This window comes from Lepidochelys kempii, chromosome 15 (assembly GCF_965140285.1).
Source record: "Lepidochelys kempii isolate rLepKem1 chromosome 15, rLepKem1.hap1, whole genome shotgun sequence".
NCBI lineage: Eukaryota > Metazoa > Chordata > Testudines > Cheloniidae > Lepidochelys > Lepidochelys kempii.
This window is the reverse complement of record NC_136394.1, coordinates 11226379-11245423: the sequence shown is the minus strand read 5'-3', so window position 1 is coordinate 11245423 and position 19045 is coordinate 11226379. Positions and strand designations below refer to the sequence as shown.

The 19045-nt window shown below is 47.4% G+C and overlaps 1 protein-coding gene across 5 annotated transcripts in view; it reads right to left on the bottom strand.

Annotated features, from left to right (window-relative positions):
- The window catches only part of CABP1 (calcium binding protein 1), a 33256-nt gene extending 14615 nt beyond the window's left edge, over positions 1–18641 (bottom strand). For 2 of the 5 annotated variants that reach the window (XM_073312785.1, XM_073312787.1), the window contains exon 1: positions 17479–17567. Coding sequence is in view for 2 of the 5 variants with exons in the window: in XM_073312783.2 (XP_073168884.1) it covers positions 17479–18084 (606 nt within the window). In the remaining 3 variants the exon portion in view is untranslated. Of the gene's footprint in view, positions 1–1423; positions 1447–17478 lie in introns of those variants that run through there. The other 3 variants (XM_073312783.2, XM_073312784.2, XM_073312786.2) reach the window with 3 other exon arrangements.
- Positions 18642–19045: the final 404 nt, after the last annotated feature.

The window sequence follows — 19045 nt, the reverse complement described above, 5'->3', positions numbered from 1 at the left end:
TCTGCAGTGAAGATTGTTTCACTCATGGGAGAGGGCTGATTCAGGGGAAATTAAAGCAGAGAGTCACCATAAGAAGTGATTTCAATGACAAGCCCAGGGAATCTGGCTACTTTGGGTCCACACAGCCAGTGAATATCTCATTCTGTATTTCCCCTGCCCCCCCACCCCGCCCCCATTTCCAATTTCTCTGAGCTTTTCAATTACCAAAGAGCCAGGCTAGTTGGAAGGCAATCCACCTAGAGGCTCTGAGCGGAGACCAAAGCTCAGACCAGCACAGCAATGGACTATTTATCTGGATGGGACCTGCTCCTGGTCTACAAACAATAGAAGACCTAGGAGCTGGCTCTTTTACTGCTCTTTTCCTGCTATGGCCAAAGCAAGTAGCTGAAGGCAGCAACCCAATTCCTCTAGACCCCGCTTCACCTTCAGAGAGTAAATTTTCATAATGAAGGAGAGATGAAGTGCCAGCCAAATGCCAGAGTCTCCCCTGCCTTCTGTAGTTAAAAAACAAGTGGTTGGCTTTTCCCTGCACACATGTGAGCAGAGATGGGCCCAACCAAACCCCTGACAGTGCCGGTACTAGCCTATTGGGAGCCCTAAACAGGAATATTTCTCTCTCTCTCACACACACAAATAATAATTAATATGGGATCCTCTTGAGCTGCTTGGGGCCCTAAGCAATTGCTGTGTCTGCTTATGCCTAGTGCCGACTCTGCCCCTGGATCTGGACTGACCCAAATTCTGGGGATGTACTGGGAAAGAGTTCAAATTCCAGATCCAAATTTCATAGATCACGCCATATTTGTAGTGAGCTGAACCAAACACTCAGCTCCAAACACCCTGGAAATCTAAGGCCTCCACCACATATATCTGAATGTGAACTGCAAGGATTAGGCCCTTCTCTCATTCTAAGGCACATGGAGGTAACAGAATCTTGCTCCTTCCCCATCACAGGGCAATGCAATACCCATCCCTGAAACAATCAGTATTTGAGTCCTAAACAAATTTACTTCTGGCTTCAGACTTTGAGAAGGCTGAGAACGTTCAGTCTGAAGGGAGGTTTAAATTACAGAAAGGATCCACCACCATCCCATGCAATAGGGCTTTGAATTTAATGGTGGATGCATCCTTAGCTATGAAGCCACCATGGCTGCGGATCCACAAGAATAACTAGACCATGGAATGGAGAGCCGCTTCCATCTATAACTGCAAAGACAGAGGTGATGCTGGAGCTTCTGCTGTACTTTAGAACATTCATTAATCTGCTAAGGGATTTAGGAGTTCTCACCTACAGCGGAACTGCTTTAAGACATTGTTCACAAGTGTGGTTCCAACAACAGCTGTTAAGGGATCCACCCCAGGATCTTAGCCCTTGTGCTGCTGTGCTGGAGAATAGGGTTATTCCCCTTTCATGAGTTCTCACCTGTAGGATTGTAAGAATGGAGAAGGATGAACTGTCAAGGCAACAGCAAAGAAATAATTTTTCTGCTTTCATACTATCCGGCTGTAGGAAATGCTGTAGGATCCCTGGGTGTGAAGAGAATTCACAGATATTCCACAACACTGTGGTCTCTTCTACCAAGAGTCGCTTCAAGGATTGGTTTAGGAGCCCTGACTGTGATGGGAGCTGACAGCGTCTCCAGTTCCAGTCCAGAAGGAATTACTCCTCATTCTGCTAGTATTATACAAAGGTGAAATCTCCACACGCTATAGCCAGCCTCTCAGTGCCCCTTGAGTCCCTTCTCCAGCGCATTCTCTGGGACAGATCCTGCACATGGTTATACCAACAGCATCTGAAAGACATACAGCCTCCAAGATGGAAAGTTCACTATGGAGGAGGTTGTGGTGGCAGAAATTGGCCAGAAACTGCCTACCACCCAGGGCAAATGGGTGTTATCTAACCCTGAAGAGGGGTTTGGGCAGGGAGGATGGAGAAGCACAGGTCAGGGCATCCCCTGAGGAGACTCCATGGGCAGGGTCCCTATGGAGCCCTGATGGGAAATTTAGCATCTCTTGCCTCCACACTCCCAATCCCTGCAGAACCCCTCCAGGGAGCACAATGCTGGTATCACAGCCCACCTTCCCTCGGAGTAGAGCGGGATTAGGTTGCACAAAGAACTGTAATTCACCCCTCCCTGCAGTAGTGTCAGTGAATCAGATCTTCTTTCTGTTCTGTTGTTTTGTGAACCACAGTTTGAGAACCACAGATGCAGGGGAAAACGCAGGACCATATTTGGGAGCGGGAGTTTGATCCGGTCCCAGCCTCACTCAGCAGGAGAGCTAGAGGAAGCACTAGCCATGGGGGAGCTCCTAGCTCCTCCTCTCCGGTGTATGTGGCTACTGATTTGAGCCTGCACTGTTCAGAGATGCTAATGAAGTGCTATTCTGGGCCAAGGTGTTGGCCGTTAATAATGTTCTTTGTCAGCTGGAACCATCCCTGGGCTCCTTGTTTATTGACAAAGTGCCTGTCTCCCTTGAGCAGAAGCTGCCACATAGCAAGTGAGACATCTCGCTCCTTCACGAGACAAATTATTCCAATTCCAGAGCAAACCTACAAAAGAATCACCTCCCTGCTGCTCATGAATCTCACTGTGACAGGCAGCATAGGGCCAGGAACGCCCTGCAATTGATAAATATCTACCGCCTGTGTCGTCCGAGAGGGGAGGAAACGGAGCAATTTATCCAGACTTCTATCCCCAGAGATGGCACTGGCAGAAGGATTAATCAAATCACCCAAGCTGCTACAGGAGGAAGTGGAAAGGCAGGGAACTGCAGGGGGGACAGGACAGAAGACAGACAGAGCATAAGGCAAGGGTAGTCAATAAGTGGACCAAGGGCCAAATCTGGACTGCCCAATGCTTTTGAATGGACCATGAAATCTTTTATTTTCTCTGGAGTCTGGACCTTGACTATACCTTGACCAAGAAATTTGGACCTTGACAAAAAAAACTGATTACCCCGGCATAGGGGAAGGGCCAAGAGGAGCACTTCCAGATCCGGAAGGGTGTGGTGTATCCGGGATTGGACCCATTTTGCACTCAAGTGTGCAACATGAGCATAATCCTAAATCTTCAGCCCCTCCCTCTGTACATAGAACTCCTCTAAAGTCAAAGAAACAGAGCACCTGTCCAGCAAGCCTCCAATTTAGGTAGTAGAGAACCTAAGCCAGTGATACTCAGACTGAGGCTCATGAGCCACAAGTGGCTCTTTAATGTGTGTCCTGCAGCTCTTTGCAGCACATGATATTAAAACACTGTATGATTTCATTATTAACCAATCGAAGTTATTAACCAATCAGGATGCTTTTACTATGTTAATAACCAATTGTAGTTGATAAAATAATAATACTTGGTCAGTCATTTTGCTGGCTCCTGAACCACTGAGGTCTGAGTATCACTGGCCTAAGCACATCTACTGATGCACATCCTGCACAGCCGATTCATTTTACAGGCTGTGGTTCGATTCCCATTCCCATCCTCAGCACCTCTAGTGATGCGCAATGAGATGTGGCATCAAAGCTGGCAGAAGGGGTATTAAGAAATCTGGAGGGAGGGAGCCAGAAATGCAAAAAGGCCAGTGAAATCTATCTTTACCCCTCCTCTACCTCTCAAGCTTCTGTGCCTGGGAGGAAAAGAACCCTAGGAGTCAGCAGACGGTTACGTGTGTACACAAGCGTTTCGTGTGGGTGCACATCAGTGGGTGGATTTATGTGTGTGTGGGTGCAGGTGATGTGTGCATATATGTTTGTCCACACATATGAGGTTTTCTTTAGAAAAGTCTGGAATTGTTTCATAAAACTTTTTGAAACATTACTGGGCTTTTGTGAGATTCAACTGTCGCCTGGGTCCTTGCATCCCCACTAAGAATCCCAAGGATGGGACATGGAGCCTGGCTTGGATGGAGCCTGGCTTGGAGTTGGAATTTATCATGCAGGAAGGAGAAACTTGCTATGGAGATTGACCACGGCATGAAGCAGGAAGGAGCCTGGTATGAAGGCTGGGATAGGCACAGAGTAGGGGGATGGACTAGATGACTGAATACTGTCATTTTTTCCATCTCTAGATTCTATGATCAGAAGGAATGTTGTTCTTGAGAGAGATGGAGCTTAGTGAAGTAGGTTTTCACCTGTAATAGCAGCTATCTGTTATAAGACGCCTCTTCCTGCTAATGATGAAAACATGGAACTGACACCTTACATACAGACATTAAAGAGGGTCTTCTTTCCAAAGACAAATGTTGCTGTGTCCTAGTTCTGATTAGTTCAGGGCAGCTGGTAGGGCTACTTCCAGTAGCAGAGAATGCTGACAGCCCCAAGAGAGAGATCGAAAACCAACTCAGAAATCGAGATCTGAGAGGGGAGGAGGGGAATTTGCTTTGTCAGATTGCAGCCTACCTTGGCAGCATAGAATAAAAGTGTTTCTACTGGGCAAGTAACAGTTTCCAGAGGACAAAGCATTCCTGTTCCTTATCAAACTTCAGGTCCCTTACAATATGTCATCTTTCATCTTCTGGGACAATAGATCAGACCCCTGTTTGTGACTGGTATAACAAACAAATTAGTGTGGTGGTTTAATCTCTGGTGAGAATATATGTATGAGGGTCAAACTCATCCCCAGTGGACCTCTACTGAAGTCAGTGGAGCTACCTAAGGGACAGATTTGACCTATTGTGTATTTGGAAGGTTTCACTGTTTTTTATCTTGAGAAACCCATCTGACTCCTGCCTGTTTCTTGAGAAACCCATCTCACTCCTGTCCCACTCATACGTGTAATTTCTACCTGCTCTGGTTCTGAATTCTTTCTCAACTTTGCCATGAGTTTGCATCTGGATTGCTAGCTTTCAGCCTTGTTCTTACTCACCCTCCATGTGGTGGCTATATAACTCTGTAGAAATAAGAAACAATGCAGTCATGTTTGTTGGATGACTTTCAATGAGCCTGTTGATTAGGATTTATTAACATCCTTGGAGCTACATTGTCATTGGTATCAGGGGTCCTTCTGTTACAGCTCCCAACCACTGGTACCAGCGCTGGGCCTCCAAATATCTGAGACTGGTCATCTTCCCCCCTTCTGTATTAGGCCCTGGCATGTTATTGCTGCCCATTCAGTTGTGTGTTTTCCAACCAGGAATAGAGCTTGGACTGTACTATGCTCCAGTCAGGCAAAAGCAGGTACAACTGAATGCAGGGGCAGCAACAGGCGCAGGCTTGTACAGGAAAGGTCTTAGTCTAGCAGGCAAACACAACTGCCTGAAGAGTTTGGGACCTTCTTTATTCTTAAGTGTCCATTGCTGACTCATGCTGGCCATAACATTATATGAGTGTTTCTCTTCTATGTTACACTAATTGGATCAGATTCAAACACAATCAGAAAGTCTGTTAACAAAATTGAACCTCCACAGATATTTCCCATCCCTCCCAAGGTATAAGAACCATGACCTGCAATTGCTGCTCAGGACAGTTTTATCTCTAACTGTTCAAAGAAAAGCAGAGGGCCTGAATCTCAGTTACACACTGTAGAGTGGAAATGGCCTTCTAGTTTAAACAACCTTTCCCCTCAGTGCCCATCCTTGCCCTAAACTCAGGAATAGGGGAAATGTGAATCAGTCGCACTGTCTGGAAAAAAACATGACACTGCAGAAAACACTACTTATCCTCTGATCCCAGGGTCAGCCTGGGTCTGTACCTGGTGAGACACTAAGTGCTGCAGTCAATGGTGCTGGTGACTAGAGAGGTGGTGCTCTTCCCTTGGAGTCAACACTAAACCAATACCCCAGTGTGACACTGCAGATTGGTATGAGGCGAGAGGTATCATCATAGAACCAAGGTCCTGCTCATATGCACTCATTAAAGATCCAATGACACATTTTGTAAGAGTCAAGGTGGTATCCCAGTGTGAGGTCTCCTGATCAAATTCCAACTCGGGTGATCATATTCTGCCTTCCTTAATTGCCCCTCCAGTTTTTTAAGTGAATACAGGTTTCTTCTTTACTTCCTGTTCTGGACAGTTGTGTCATGTTGCTGTGCAGTGTTGCATAGCTGCCACATTCTACCCCAGAGTGGAGGGTGCATATCAGTGCGGGATGAAGTGATCCATGTATATCCCTTCCCAGGGTGGTTGCAAGACGGTACACATGTGCAAAGTATGTTAAGTAAGGGATAGGTAGCATAGAGATTAGAATATTTCAACACTTTTGATTTAATGGTGACTTCAGTCACAGGTATATTGAGTTTGGTAGCCTCATCTTAGTACAGTAGGCTACTAAACAACTGCACAGGACCACACCAATTGTAACAGCTGTTTGCCTCTATTCCAAGAAGGGATCTTGAACTGGAATAGAAGGGTGATTCAGGTTTATGGATCCTGCTGACTATCTACAAGGTCACACGAATGTCACTGGATAATTAAAAGGGAGGCCAAAGTTAGCTAAGCATCTTTTACTGGATATATATCATACAGTTGCTTGTTATTGGAAATCAATACCACTCATGGCTCATAGGAGGAAAACAGCAACTGGAGCTGTGATGCCGGAAAGAACCACAGCTAATTTTGGTGACAAATACACAGGATCTGCACTGTACCTAGTGCCAAACTCTTCCCTGATTTATACCTTGTGAAAGCCCATTGACTCCAATGATATTTCATGAAACATAAGTCAAAGCAATACATAGTCCTTGGAACCTACACTGGGCTAATTTAGAGGGCAATTAATTTTTTTTCTCTCCCAAAAGATGAGCCTGATCCAGCCTGCAGGTTTGTGCATGTCAATGGGTTAGATATGATGTTGTATATTTGATGAGCAGAGCAATGATGGATATTTGTTTAGCTTGGTTTTACTTTGATGTTTTTACCAAATCCTTAAAAAATAAAGATCTATTTTAAAAATATGTCACTAACAAAATTAGTGCTCCCTGGCAGAGGTGCTGTGCTCAGGAATCTTGCCCATTGCCCCTCAGTGCTTCTGTGTGCCTGGCTTCCATCCTTCAGGCTCTTTAGAAGCAATTAATGTGATAAATTCTTCCCCCTGCTGAGCAAGACTGCATGGATGTGCTCAAGTCAAACTGTGTTTTTCCGTGTTCATAACACACAGGGGGCTCTGTGAATATACTCTGCATATCTCTAGAGCCTTCCAGCTGAGGAGCTGAAAGACATTAGTGAATTAAGCCTACAAACACAACTGTGAGGTAGATATTATCCCCACTGTACAGACAGGGAACAAAGGTACAAGTAGGGTGTCTTGCCCAAGGTCTTTAGCATAGCTAGAAGCAATGTGAATAGTCTGTCTCCCAATTCTGCATGTTAACCACAAGTCCCTCCTTCCTTTTCCAGTAGAAGATGTCAGTCAGTGGGTGCTCAGCACACCTGAAAATCAGGGTATTCTTCTTTAGGTGCCTATACATTTAGATGTCCAACTTTAAGAACTAAAATTTGAAAATGTTAGCCTTTATATGCATATATGTACATTCATGCAGGGGGATGTGCACATATATTGGATTGTAAGAAAACTGTATATTTGAAGTTGTGTGTGTGTATGTATATTTTTAAATAGAGGGAGTTGTGTTTTGTGTGTGTGTGTATCCTTCTAAGAGAGTTTTGTGTGTACATATATTTAAGTGTATTCATGGAGAGTACTCTGTATGTAAACATATAGGTGTTTGTGTGTATGTATGTGTGTACATATGTACATACATATATAAGGTTGTGTGTACACTATGTAAAATGATTTTGTTACACAACGCAGGTTGTGTGGATACATTTAAAGAAGTCTATATACAAACATGTTGGAATTTGTGTGAGCATGGGTATACATGAATGTTTGGAAAGGATCTGTATGTGTGTGTATATACAGCTTGTCTTTGCACACAGGGATGCATGTACCCATACAAAGGAGTGTATGTATGAAGGCTATATGTCTAGTTACAGGGGTGCCCATATGTAGATTGTGCACATACATACAGGGTTGCATGAATGTATGTTGACTGTGTGTATACATACAGGATATGTATGTGAGTGTGCACACAGGCATATACTTGTGTAGCAGTTGTGGCCATGTGTGCTCTTCTTCTACCATGCAACATCTTCTGTACTAAATACCTGTTGGATGATGAGGGCAGAGAATTATCACAGCATCCTCTGTGCTCCTCGGAGGAAGGAGCTGTTGAATTTAAATACCTCCTGTCCTGTTGGGAAGTTGGGGAGGACTTGGGGGCCACATACGTCACAGCCTCCCACAATGCGTCACTGCCTTCCTGCTCCAGGACTATTCCGAATGGTTGGTGGGTGTATGTGTGAAAGCTTGGCAAGATGGGGTCAATAAGGGGAAGAGCCCTTAGAAGTTTGGGGGTGGGGACTAAGCTAGAACATAAAGAAGTCTGCTAAGGAGAAACCTACACTGAGACTGTAAAAAGAACAGGAGTACTTGTGGCACCTTAGAGACTAACAAATTTATTTGAGCATAAGCTTTCATGGGCTACAGCCCACTTTATCGGATGCATAGAATGGAACATATAGTAAGAAGATATATATATACATACAGAGAACATGAAAAGGTGAAAGTTGCCATACCAACTCTAAGAGGCTAATGAATTAAGATGAGCTATTATCAGAAGGAGAAAAAACAGTATTGACAGAGCCAGAAGAGTACCCAGAAGTCACCTACTACAGGACAGGCCCAACAAAGAAAATAACAGAACGCCACTAGCCGTCACCTTCAGCCCCCAACTAAAACCTCTCCAGTGCATCAGCAAAGATCTACAACCTATCCTGAAAGATGATCCCTCACTCTCACAGATCTTGGGAGACAGACCAGTCCTCGCTTACAGACAGCCCCCCAACCTGAAGCAAATACTCACCAGCAACCACAGACTACACAACAAAAACACTAACCCAGGAACCTATCCTTGCAACAAGGCCCAATGCCAACTCTGTCCACATATTCAAGTGACACCATCATAGGACCTAATCACATCAGCCATGCCATCAGGGGCTTGTTCACCTGCACATCTACCAATGTGATATATGCCATCATGTGCCAGCAATGCCCCTCTGCCATGTACATTGGCCAAACTGGACAGTCTCTACACAAAAGAATAAATGGACACAAAATTGACATCAGGAATCATAAAAAGAAAAGCAGTACTTGTGGCACCTTAGAGACTAACCAATTTATTTGAGCATAAGCTTTTGTGAGCTACAGCTCACTTCATCGGATGCATGTACTGCCTTTCTTTTTGCGAATACAGACTAACATGGCTGCTACTCTGAAACGTATCAGGAATCATAACATTCAAAAACCAGTAGAACACTTCAACTTCTCTGGTCACTCAGTAACAGACTAAAAGGTGGCAATTTTGCAACAGAAAAGCTTCAAAAACAGACTTCAACGAGAAACTGCTGAACTGGAATTAATTTGCAAACTAGATACCATTAACTTGGGCTTGAATAGACACTGGGAGAGGCTGGGTTATTACACAAATTGAATCTATTCCCCCATGTTAAGTATCCTCACACCTTCTTGTCAACTGTCTGAAATGGGCCATCTTGATTATCACTACAAAAGTTTTTTTTTTTCCTCCTGCTGATAATAGCTCATCTTAATTTATTAGCCTCTTAGAGTTGGTATGGCAACTTCCACCTTTTCATGTTCTCTGTATGTATATATATATCTTCTTACTATATGTTCCATTCTATTCATCTGCTGAAGTGAGCTGTAGCCCACGAAAGCTTATGCTCAAATAAATTGGTTAGTCTCTAAGGTGCCACAAGTACTCCTGCTCTTTTTGCGGATCCAGACTAACACAGCTGCTACTCTGAAATCTGCCACTGAGACTGTAGTGAATTCTGCTGGCCAGCAGCAGAGGGCGCCTTGGTGACACTGACAGAGTAGAACCTCCCTCACTGGAAAGTCCCATAAAAGGCAGGGTCCCCTGGAAGCGAGTGGAAGGGTCCCTCAGGGACAGAAAGTAGGGAGGGTCCCAAGAGTGGAATGGGGCAGAGAGGAAATGTTTGGTGTAGGAAAATGAAGCCGAGAACAGGGTCCCTTGGTGTAGACCTTCCTTGGATCACAATCCTGATCCTGACCCTTCCCCTGAAACCAGAGTCACAGCACTGGATTCATGCTAGATGTCTGTGTCAAAACCATCTGTTTGCCTTCTGCAGGTTTGCTCTAGGCTACCGGGACCTGCATTCTGGGCCTGGGATCCAACTTTTTCCTATCCTCTGATTCTGCACCAGGCACCCATGGTTAGGATTTCAGAGTTGTCTTTATACCAACATCCTGTTTCATTCCCTCTCCTCTATAGTTTAACATTCTGGTCTCAGAACTGATCGTTTCTCTGCATCTGGGCTCACTCTGGATACTCTCTTCTATGACTCAAACAGGACCTCACAGACACCACAATAAATGCAGCAACAATAATAGTTCAGTCAGAGAAAAGCAGCTGGAGAGGAAATTATGCTTCCCTCTTCTGTTTTATTCTGTGTTAAACTGTGCACCCAAGTTCAGTGTTTAATCAGCTAGGAAGAAGAAAAGGAGGACTTGTGGCACCTTAGAGACTAACAAATTTATTTGAGCATAAGCTTTCGTGAGGTATAGCTGTAGCTCACGAAAGCTTATGCTCAAATAAATTTGTTAGTCTCTAAGGTGCCACAAGTCCTCCTTTTCTTTTTGCAGATACAGACCAACACGGCTGCTACTCTGAAACCCATCAGCTAGGAAGGAGACTTAATGGAGTCGGCGCTAATGTGGGGACTGGACTATGACCCACTGAAGAAATTCCCTGCCCCTCAAAAGATTATGTGAATCTAACATCCTAAATGTGCAGCTGTGAGAACTAGTCTCCTCAGTTCACCATAAACATTGAGACATGACTGCTCATCTCTGCTATTGTACAGCCTAGGACTTACATCCAAGAGACTCTATCACTGCAACACAATGACATCCCCTCAGCTATAGCACAACACAGCATACAGGGACCTCCATCACTCACACACATCTGTGTAAGACAGTCTGGGATCCGGAAACTTCCATCACTGAAATATAAATGACTCTCTCTCTCGTCATTCAGACTGAAGAGTATCCTTGTGCATTTCTGCTTGGAGGGCTCTAAGTTGTGGGTCTGATGCAGCAGTTCTTAGTCAGGCAACACTCCCATTCAAATCAATAGGAACTCAGAATTCCCAGTGATGTCAACGAGAGTTTTGCCTTAGTAAGGACCTCAGGATAACGTGGAGAACAGGGAGAAAGTGCTCACTCCTTCTCTGTGGGTGGCGAGGAAATATTCTCTTGCCTTGAAGTTTCTGGCTCCTTTTGGAGAAGAGCATTCCTTATGGCAGTTACTCACCCCTACAGCTTGGGACCCCAACCACCTGATAAGCAGGGCTAGTTCCCTTCACTCTGGTTTGATCCATGATGCACCCTGACTCCATTGCTCTTCTACTAGTAAACTCCGAAGAGATGGAAGTAGATGGACAAGGAAAGGGAAAGAAAAAGAAAAAAGAGGAGGCTGCAAACAAGATCTTTCTCCTCCTCCTGTTTAATGTTCATTGGGTCTCTAGAATTAAAACCTGATCCAGGAGTGGGACTGCAGACATCAAAAAGATAAAGCCTCTCATGGCCTCTGCAGATGGAAATACAACAGGCCCTTTGGCCCTGGGCACTTAAAGACAGAGCCTGTAAATATTTGATAGACTCCTATGGCTTTCTCTGACCCGCACGATCCCCAGGCTATTAGAAAGCAGTTGACAGAAAACTATGTTGGGAAATCACTTCATTAAAAAATGTAACAGCCAGGGAGGGCGTGAAAGCAAAACAGCTCTGAAAACGGCCGGGTCTCACATGGCAGGATCACTTACAAGTTAATATTGCATGGCAAATGCCAGGAAAGGCTCTGCTCAAAGGGCCAGTACTGTGGAGCCAACAGAACTAAACAAGAAAGAATTGGAGTTATGCTACAACCGCGCTGCTATCCTTGCCACCACATTATTACATTGCTATGCTACCAGGCTACTGCTGCACTGCTATCCTGCTGCCAGGCTCCAGCTGCCACACCACTGCGGCACCACTATCCCTGCTGCCAGGCTACTTCTGCACTGCTGTCCTGTGAGCACACTACCACTGCATCACTATCCCTGTCATGCTACTGCTGCAACACTGTCCCTGCTGACATGCTACTGCACTGCCGCTATCCCACTGAGATGTTACCCCTGACAGCTATCCCCGCTGACACACAAATGATGCACCCCTTTCCCTGCCATCAGGCTACCCCTGGACTGCTATCCCTGCTGCCAAGCTACTGTTACACCTTATCCCTGCTGCCATGTTACCCCTGTACCACTATCCCTGCTGCCACGGTAACACTGCAGTGCTATCCCTTCTGCCCTGCTATCCCTGCTGCCACACTAACACCGCAGTGCTATCCCTTCTGCCCTGCTATCCCTGAACCACAACCCCTGCTGCCACGGTAACACTGCAGTGCTATCCCTTCTGCCTTGCTATCCCTGCTGCCACGCTAACACTGCAGTGCTATCCCTTCTGCCCTGCTATCCCTGAACCACAACCCCTGCTGCCACGGTAACACTGCAGTGCTATCCCTTCTGCCCTGCTATCCCTGCTGCCATGCTAACACTGCAGTGCTATCCCTTCTGCCCTGCTGTCCCTGCACCACTATCCCTGCTGTCACGGTAACACTGCAGTGCTATCCCTTCTGCCTTGCTATCCCTGAACCACTACCTCTGCTGCCACGGTAACACTGCAGTGCTATCCCTTCTGCCTTGCTATCCCTGCTGCCACGCTAACACTGCAGTGCTATCCCTTCTGCCCTGCTATCCCTGAACCACAACCCCTGCTGCCACGGTAACACTGCAGTGCTATCCCTTCTGCCCTGCTATCCCTGCTGCCACGCTAACACTGCAGTGCTATCCCTTCTGCCCTGCTGTCCCTGCACCACTATCCCTGCTGTCACGGTAACACTGCAGTGCTATCCCTTCTGCCTTGCTATCCCTGAACCACTACCTCTGCTGCCACGGTAACACTGCAGTGCTATCCCTTCTGCCCTGCTGTCCCTGCACCACTACCCCTGCTGTCATGGTAACACTGCAGTGCTATCCCTTCTGCCCTGCTATCCCTGCTGCCACGCTAACACTGCAGTGCTATCCCTTCTGCCCTGCTATCCCTGAACCACTATCCCTGCTGCCAAGCTACTGTTACACCTTATCCCTGCTGCCATGTTACCCCTGTACCACTATCCCTGCTGCCATGCTAACACTGCAGTGCTATCCCTTCTGCCCTGCTATCCCTGAACCACTATCCCTGCTGCCACGCTAACACTGCAGTGCTATCCCTTCTGCCCTGCTGTCCCTGCACCACTACCCCTGCTGTCACGGTAACACTGCAGTGCTATCCCTTCTGCCCTGCTATCCCTGAACCACTACCTCTGCTGCCACGGTAACACTGCAGTGCTATCCCTTCTGCCCTGCTATCCCTGCTGCCACGCTAATTCCGCAGTGCTATCCCTTCTGCCCTGCTGTCCCTGAACCACTATCCCTGCTGCCACACTAACACTGCAGTGCTATCCCTTCTGCCCTGCTGTCCCTGAACCACTATCCCTGCTGCCATGCTAACGCTGCAGTGCTATCCCTCTTTCATGCTAATGCTGTACTGCTATCTCTCCTGCCATGCTGCCACATTACTGCTGTACCAATATCACTGTGCCACGCTTCTGTGCCACTGCAACATCCCATTGCCACGCTGCCATTCTACTGCACCACCATCCCTGCAACATGCTGCCACGCTGCTGCTCCAACATCGGACACCAGGCTGCCATATTACTGCACCACTCTCCCAATTGCAAGCTGCTGCACCACTATCCTCCTGCCACGGTCATTCTTCCCCACCACTGCACTAGTATCCACCATCCAGCTGCATTATTGCACCATTGCATTAATATCTCACTACTACACTGTCACTCTAAGAAACTACTCCTGGACCATAACAACACTGCATTAAGTTCACTGTACAAAATTGTATTTCCATAATACTGCACTAATTTTACTCTCACTAATTCACAGTAATCCTCCCCTCCAGCACTGTATTAACATCTCACTCACTGTTTTATGGTATTACAACACTGCACTGCCAGACTGGCACAGCCCTGTGCTAAGATCACACTGAATGCAATTGCCATGAGACTGGATATCATGCCTTTACAATATTATATTACTCCATCATTAGACTGCCAATCTGCTACACCACTGTGCTGCCAAGCTACAACACTACACAAATATCCCATCCTTGAACTGCCAAAATATGCACACGGTGCACCAGCATCACTTCCTTATACTTCCCCAGGACTGTGTTATTATATCACTGCATTGTCCGTACTGTACTATCAAGTCGTTCTGGTGCTGTACAACACCCAAGCATAAGTACCACACTAAAATGCTCTTATAATATTATGTATTACTCCACAGAGCCAACACACTAATATGTCATTAGCCTAATGTGACACCGTGGCTTATACTAATACAGTATTACAACACCCCACATCTGTTTATCCATGCACCACTGGACTACTACAGTATAGCACTTCTGTCCATGCTCTTGTTTCTTTCTGTACAGTTACAAATCTATCTGCCTAAGACACAACTCTGGAGTCCTGGGCTGCTATTGCACACGGCTACAGCAATAATGACATACTGTGTGAAGTCATCCCTGCAACGTTTTCTGCCGGTCTGATTGTACCACTGTAGTATTCTGCATACGTGGCCATATCATTGCACCACTCTGTAAGTACAGCAGGATGTTTTTCTTGTGTATCAAACACATACTGGTGCTCCTGGATCATATTTTGTCATTGCTGTAAATCTGCAGCATTGTGCTCCCCTCCTAATGTGTAACTGAAAATTTATTTTAACTGCTTAACTCACCGTGTGATAACAACACAGTGGGCTGGGTGTGTTAGCTAGAAATTCCTGGACTAAAGAAACTGTTTACTCTATGGTGCTGTTGCTCTCTTCTAATGACAGTGTGTAATAAATGGGTGTTGCAGCTCCTGCAATGCTATATTGCACCCCTGTGCCACTGCATCCACCCATGACTGAAACGGGCTGCTATAGGTAGACTTTCCTGTCCTCCCCTACGACTGCAAACTCACATTTCTATCCAATTGCTAACATTCACTTCTCCACTCCTGGGACACAGCCTCCATCTCTTCTACTACCATGACAAAACTTGCACTTGCTGCTGTCTTAAGATCTCCATCCATTCCTGAACTTTACAATTACAATTTTCTTTACTTTGTGCCTGTGCTCCTGCATCCAACTATTTCTGCATTCCATGCTGTAGCTACCAGGGCATTCCTGCACTGCTGTGTTCACCCATTCCCAAATGTTCCTACTACAACCCATGCCACACTCCTGTCTTACATTATCCATTGAATGGTCATTTCATCTAAATCCTTTCAGAGAAGGCAAGAGGCAGACAGATACAGATACAGAATGCCACGCTATGAAAGAAACATCTCTGTTTGTTCACAAGCACAGGGGCTATGCACTGGGTAAAAGAGCCAGAAGCAGCATTTCATCTGTACCCTTCTTTCTTGTAAGCAAGCCAGCATTATTGAACTGGGGGGACTAAATCTTGCAGAGTTTATGGCATGCAGTAGAAGGTGGTGACACCTGAAAGTGGGTAGGCAACACTGATATAATAAAGAGCCCATTCAGAGCCAGTTTCCATCAGTGGGAAAAGGTCAATTCAAAACTAGATAGACAATGGCTTTTGTTTTGGGGATCCCGCCCCTGGCATGGATTTATTTTGTGGTTCTGATACTTTGAGGCCATGCAGGGCTACAGAGCTAAAATCTACACTCGGTTACATCTCCACTGATGTCAACCAGGTTGCAGAGATGTAACTGAACAGAATTTAGCCAATAGATTTCCAGATATGCTGGTGGCATATTGCTCTTTCTCACCTAATTTAGCACTGGCACTGACAAGGACCCTGAATGTTGCTACTGAAGGATTTTATTCCTGAGTTTTGTTGTCCTGTTTGTGGGGCGGGGAGAAATACTAGTTCTGAGTCCACTGCAACAATAATATTAATATCCCATCAAATAAAGTATTGTTGATTATGCAAAGTCCTGGGAAAGGGGAACAGGTAAGGTTTGATTTTCTTCAGTGCAGTCAAGGTTATCAGAGGAAGACAGCACTTTCTGCCACTGAACTAAACAGACCTGGTGCACACTGTCCTTGCTCTTGACTACTAAGGTTCTGCTCCTCCCTTCCTCTCTCCACCACCCCAACTTCACTAGACATTTCTACACAACCTCCCAAGCCAACTTTGTCTATAAAACAAACCACAAATCCTAATTCTGGTTTCATTGATCACTCCCTGTACTGGAATTTAGCACTTCAGGCTTTTAGTTTATATCTATAGTTGTGCTTCTGGGAGATCTCAGTTACATTAATCTTCCTGGAGATTACATTTCCCAGTATTTTCCCATAACGGCTCTAAATGAACATTGGAAGTGAGGCTCCCTTTGCCTCTTCACTTTTAAAGAGTAGCCCTGTCAGGGGTCATTTCATTACCAGGCGCAGCTAAAAACAACAGCTTTGTACAGAAAGAGCTTGCAAACACTGAAAGCATCTGTTCCTTCTCAACACACTGACTGAGAGGGTTTCAGAATTGGGTCAGAAGGATTTTTTGTCCCCCTCCCTTCTTCCGACAGCTCTGCCATCATAAATGAGTCATATTCTCATTGCACATAAATGTACCCTCAGGAGAAGTAAACATATAAAGAAAAGAAAGGGCGAGAAAGACTAATATCTGCATTTCTTTTTCAGATCAGATTCTTTGACTCCCTCCCCCAAGACTAGAGTGGATTTTCAGCGAACCAAGGAGAGAGGGGGATGGGGCGAGGGGTGGGATTCACTTTGGTGTTGGGATGAAATAGAATTAAGTGCCCGATATCTCTCAGAGCGCCACACGAGGCGCAGCACATGCAGACCCGACCAGGAAGAACCCTTTGTCACCCAGGAGACTAGGGCAGCTGCGGCAGCGTCCGCCTCCCAATGGGGATTTCCTATAAGCCATTGACCTGACGGGGTTTGTTCTTTCCTTAGGGAAGACAGAAAGTGCACAGATTCCACCCCCCGGCCGTCCTTTATCAATAGACACTCGCAAAGCCAGCTCCCAGCCCGCACACCTAAGCCTATGCCATGCCCGTCCGCGGTACAAACCTTCCCGCTCCACACAAACACACGCACCTTAGTTCACACTTGCAAGGAAGACGCCCCTTTAACTTTACACCACTGTGATGCAAATGGCTCAGAGAAGTTTGGCAGAGGCAGCCAGGAAGCAGTGCATTTATAGCTGCGAGTTTATCTCTAAAGCACAGGAGGGCTCCGAGCCGGCAAGCCAAAGATGTGTAAAGGGGCAGAAAGACGCGGGTGCTGGGCGGGTGTGAGACACTCTGGTCCTTACCTGGCCAAAGACGGAGCTGAGGATGGGGTGCAGCTGGTGGAAGAGGGGATCTGCCTCCCCGGACCTGTCGCTGCTGTTGGACTTGGTGGAGTACTTGCTGCTGGATTTGGACAGAGGTGACGAGCCTTCAGAGAGCTTTAGGGACTCTCTGCTAGACCCCTCTCTGTGACCAAAGAAAAAGTCCTCCTCCCTCTCCTCCCCATCCCTCTCGGTGTGCGGCTGCTGTTGGTCCCGGCTGGGATGCTGCTGCTGAGAGTGGTGATGGTGATGGTGCCTAGAGGTCCTCGCTTCTGCCTTGCTGCTGCCTCTGCTTGGACCTCCTTCTGTTGGCTCCGGCTGGCTCTCGCCCTGTCCATGTGACTGCTTCTGGAGCCCCTTCACTCCATTCTCCTTGACTCCGGGGTGGCAAAGTGGCCTCCTGGAACTGGGGTCCCCATGGAGCTGCTCCTGGCAGCTCAGCTCCCGCGCTGGGTACCTGGGTTGCCCTTTCCCGCCCCGGGCATGGCTCTTCCTGGGCTGGGGCTCCGCTCCTGCCGCAGCCCTCCGGCTCCCCCCTGCCTTCAGCAGCGAAGTCTTGGATTCGCTCTTTGCAATGGGCGAGCTCATCTCGGGGAGGCTACAGACGCATCGTAAAGCCCGCAGAGGAGGGTGTCTGGGGGAAGCTCTCCGCCCGGCGGTCCCCACGGGCTGGAGGAAGTGCTCGTGGCATGTCCTTGGGAAATCTGCTTAAATTCAGCACCACGGCCCATGTGACAGCTCAGACAATGGCCTGGGAAGGCACTGGCTCGGCCAGGGAGCAGGGGGCTGGAGGGCACCGTCTCCTCAGCAGCAGCCTCCCCCTCCCCTTGCTGGCCTTCCAAGGTGCCGACGCGCAGCTCCTTCAGGTGAGGCGCTGAGTCTCCTCCTCCCCTCCCCAGCGAGAGGAGCCGACCCGGGGGCGCTGGGGGACCAGGCGGGCGCGGAGAAGCCGGGCGCTCCGCGGCGACCGGCGCTCAGCGGCTCCCCTCGGGTGGATGCGGAGGGCAGCAGCCATCTCCCACCCAGCCCGGGCTGCGCTGTCTGCAGCTCCCAGCAGGCACGGGGAGGATGGAGATCGCTGCGGCAGCTGCATGAATTTTTAACCGGGGATCGGGTGGTGCGTGAACGTGGAGGGGAGTCCGAACGCCTGAAACCCGAATCCGTCCCTCTCACCCACCAGGAGGGGCTGAGGGAGCCGGTTCGGTGTCAGGCAGAAAATGAGCATCACCATAAACATCCAAGGACGCTTCACATTAGCCCCCTTCCCTTGTCTTGGTAACCGGCCCCCGCCTTGACTTGCAGGGGGGTCAACTTTCCAAGCAGCCCTGGCCCAGCTCTTTTGTGAGCAGGAACTTGAAGAGAGGAAAGCGGACAACAGAAAGAGGACTAAATCAGGCTACGCATAAGAAATAAAGTTTGGCATTGCTGTGGGGAAGCTCACACTGCAGAGGTCAGGGGCAGGGCCCTGCTGTGGGGAAGCTCACACAGCAGAAGGCAGAGCTGGGCACTGCAGTGGGGAAGCTCACACTGCAGGGGGCAGGGGCAGGGC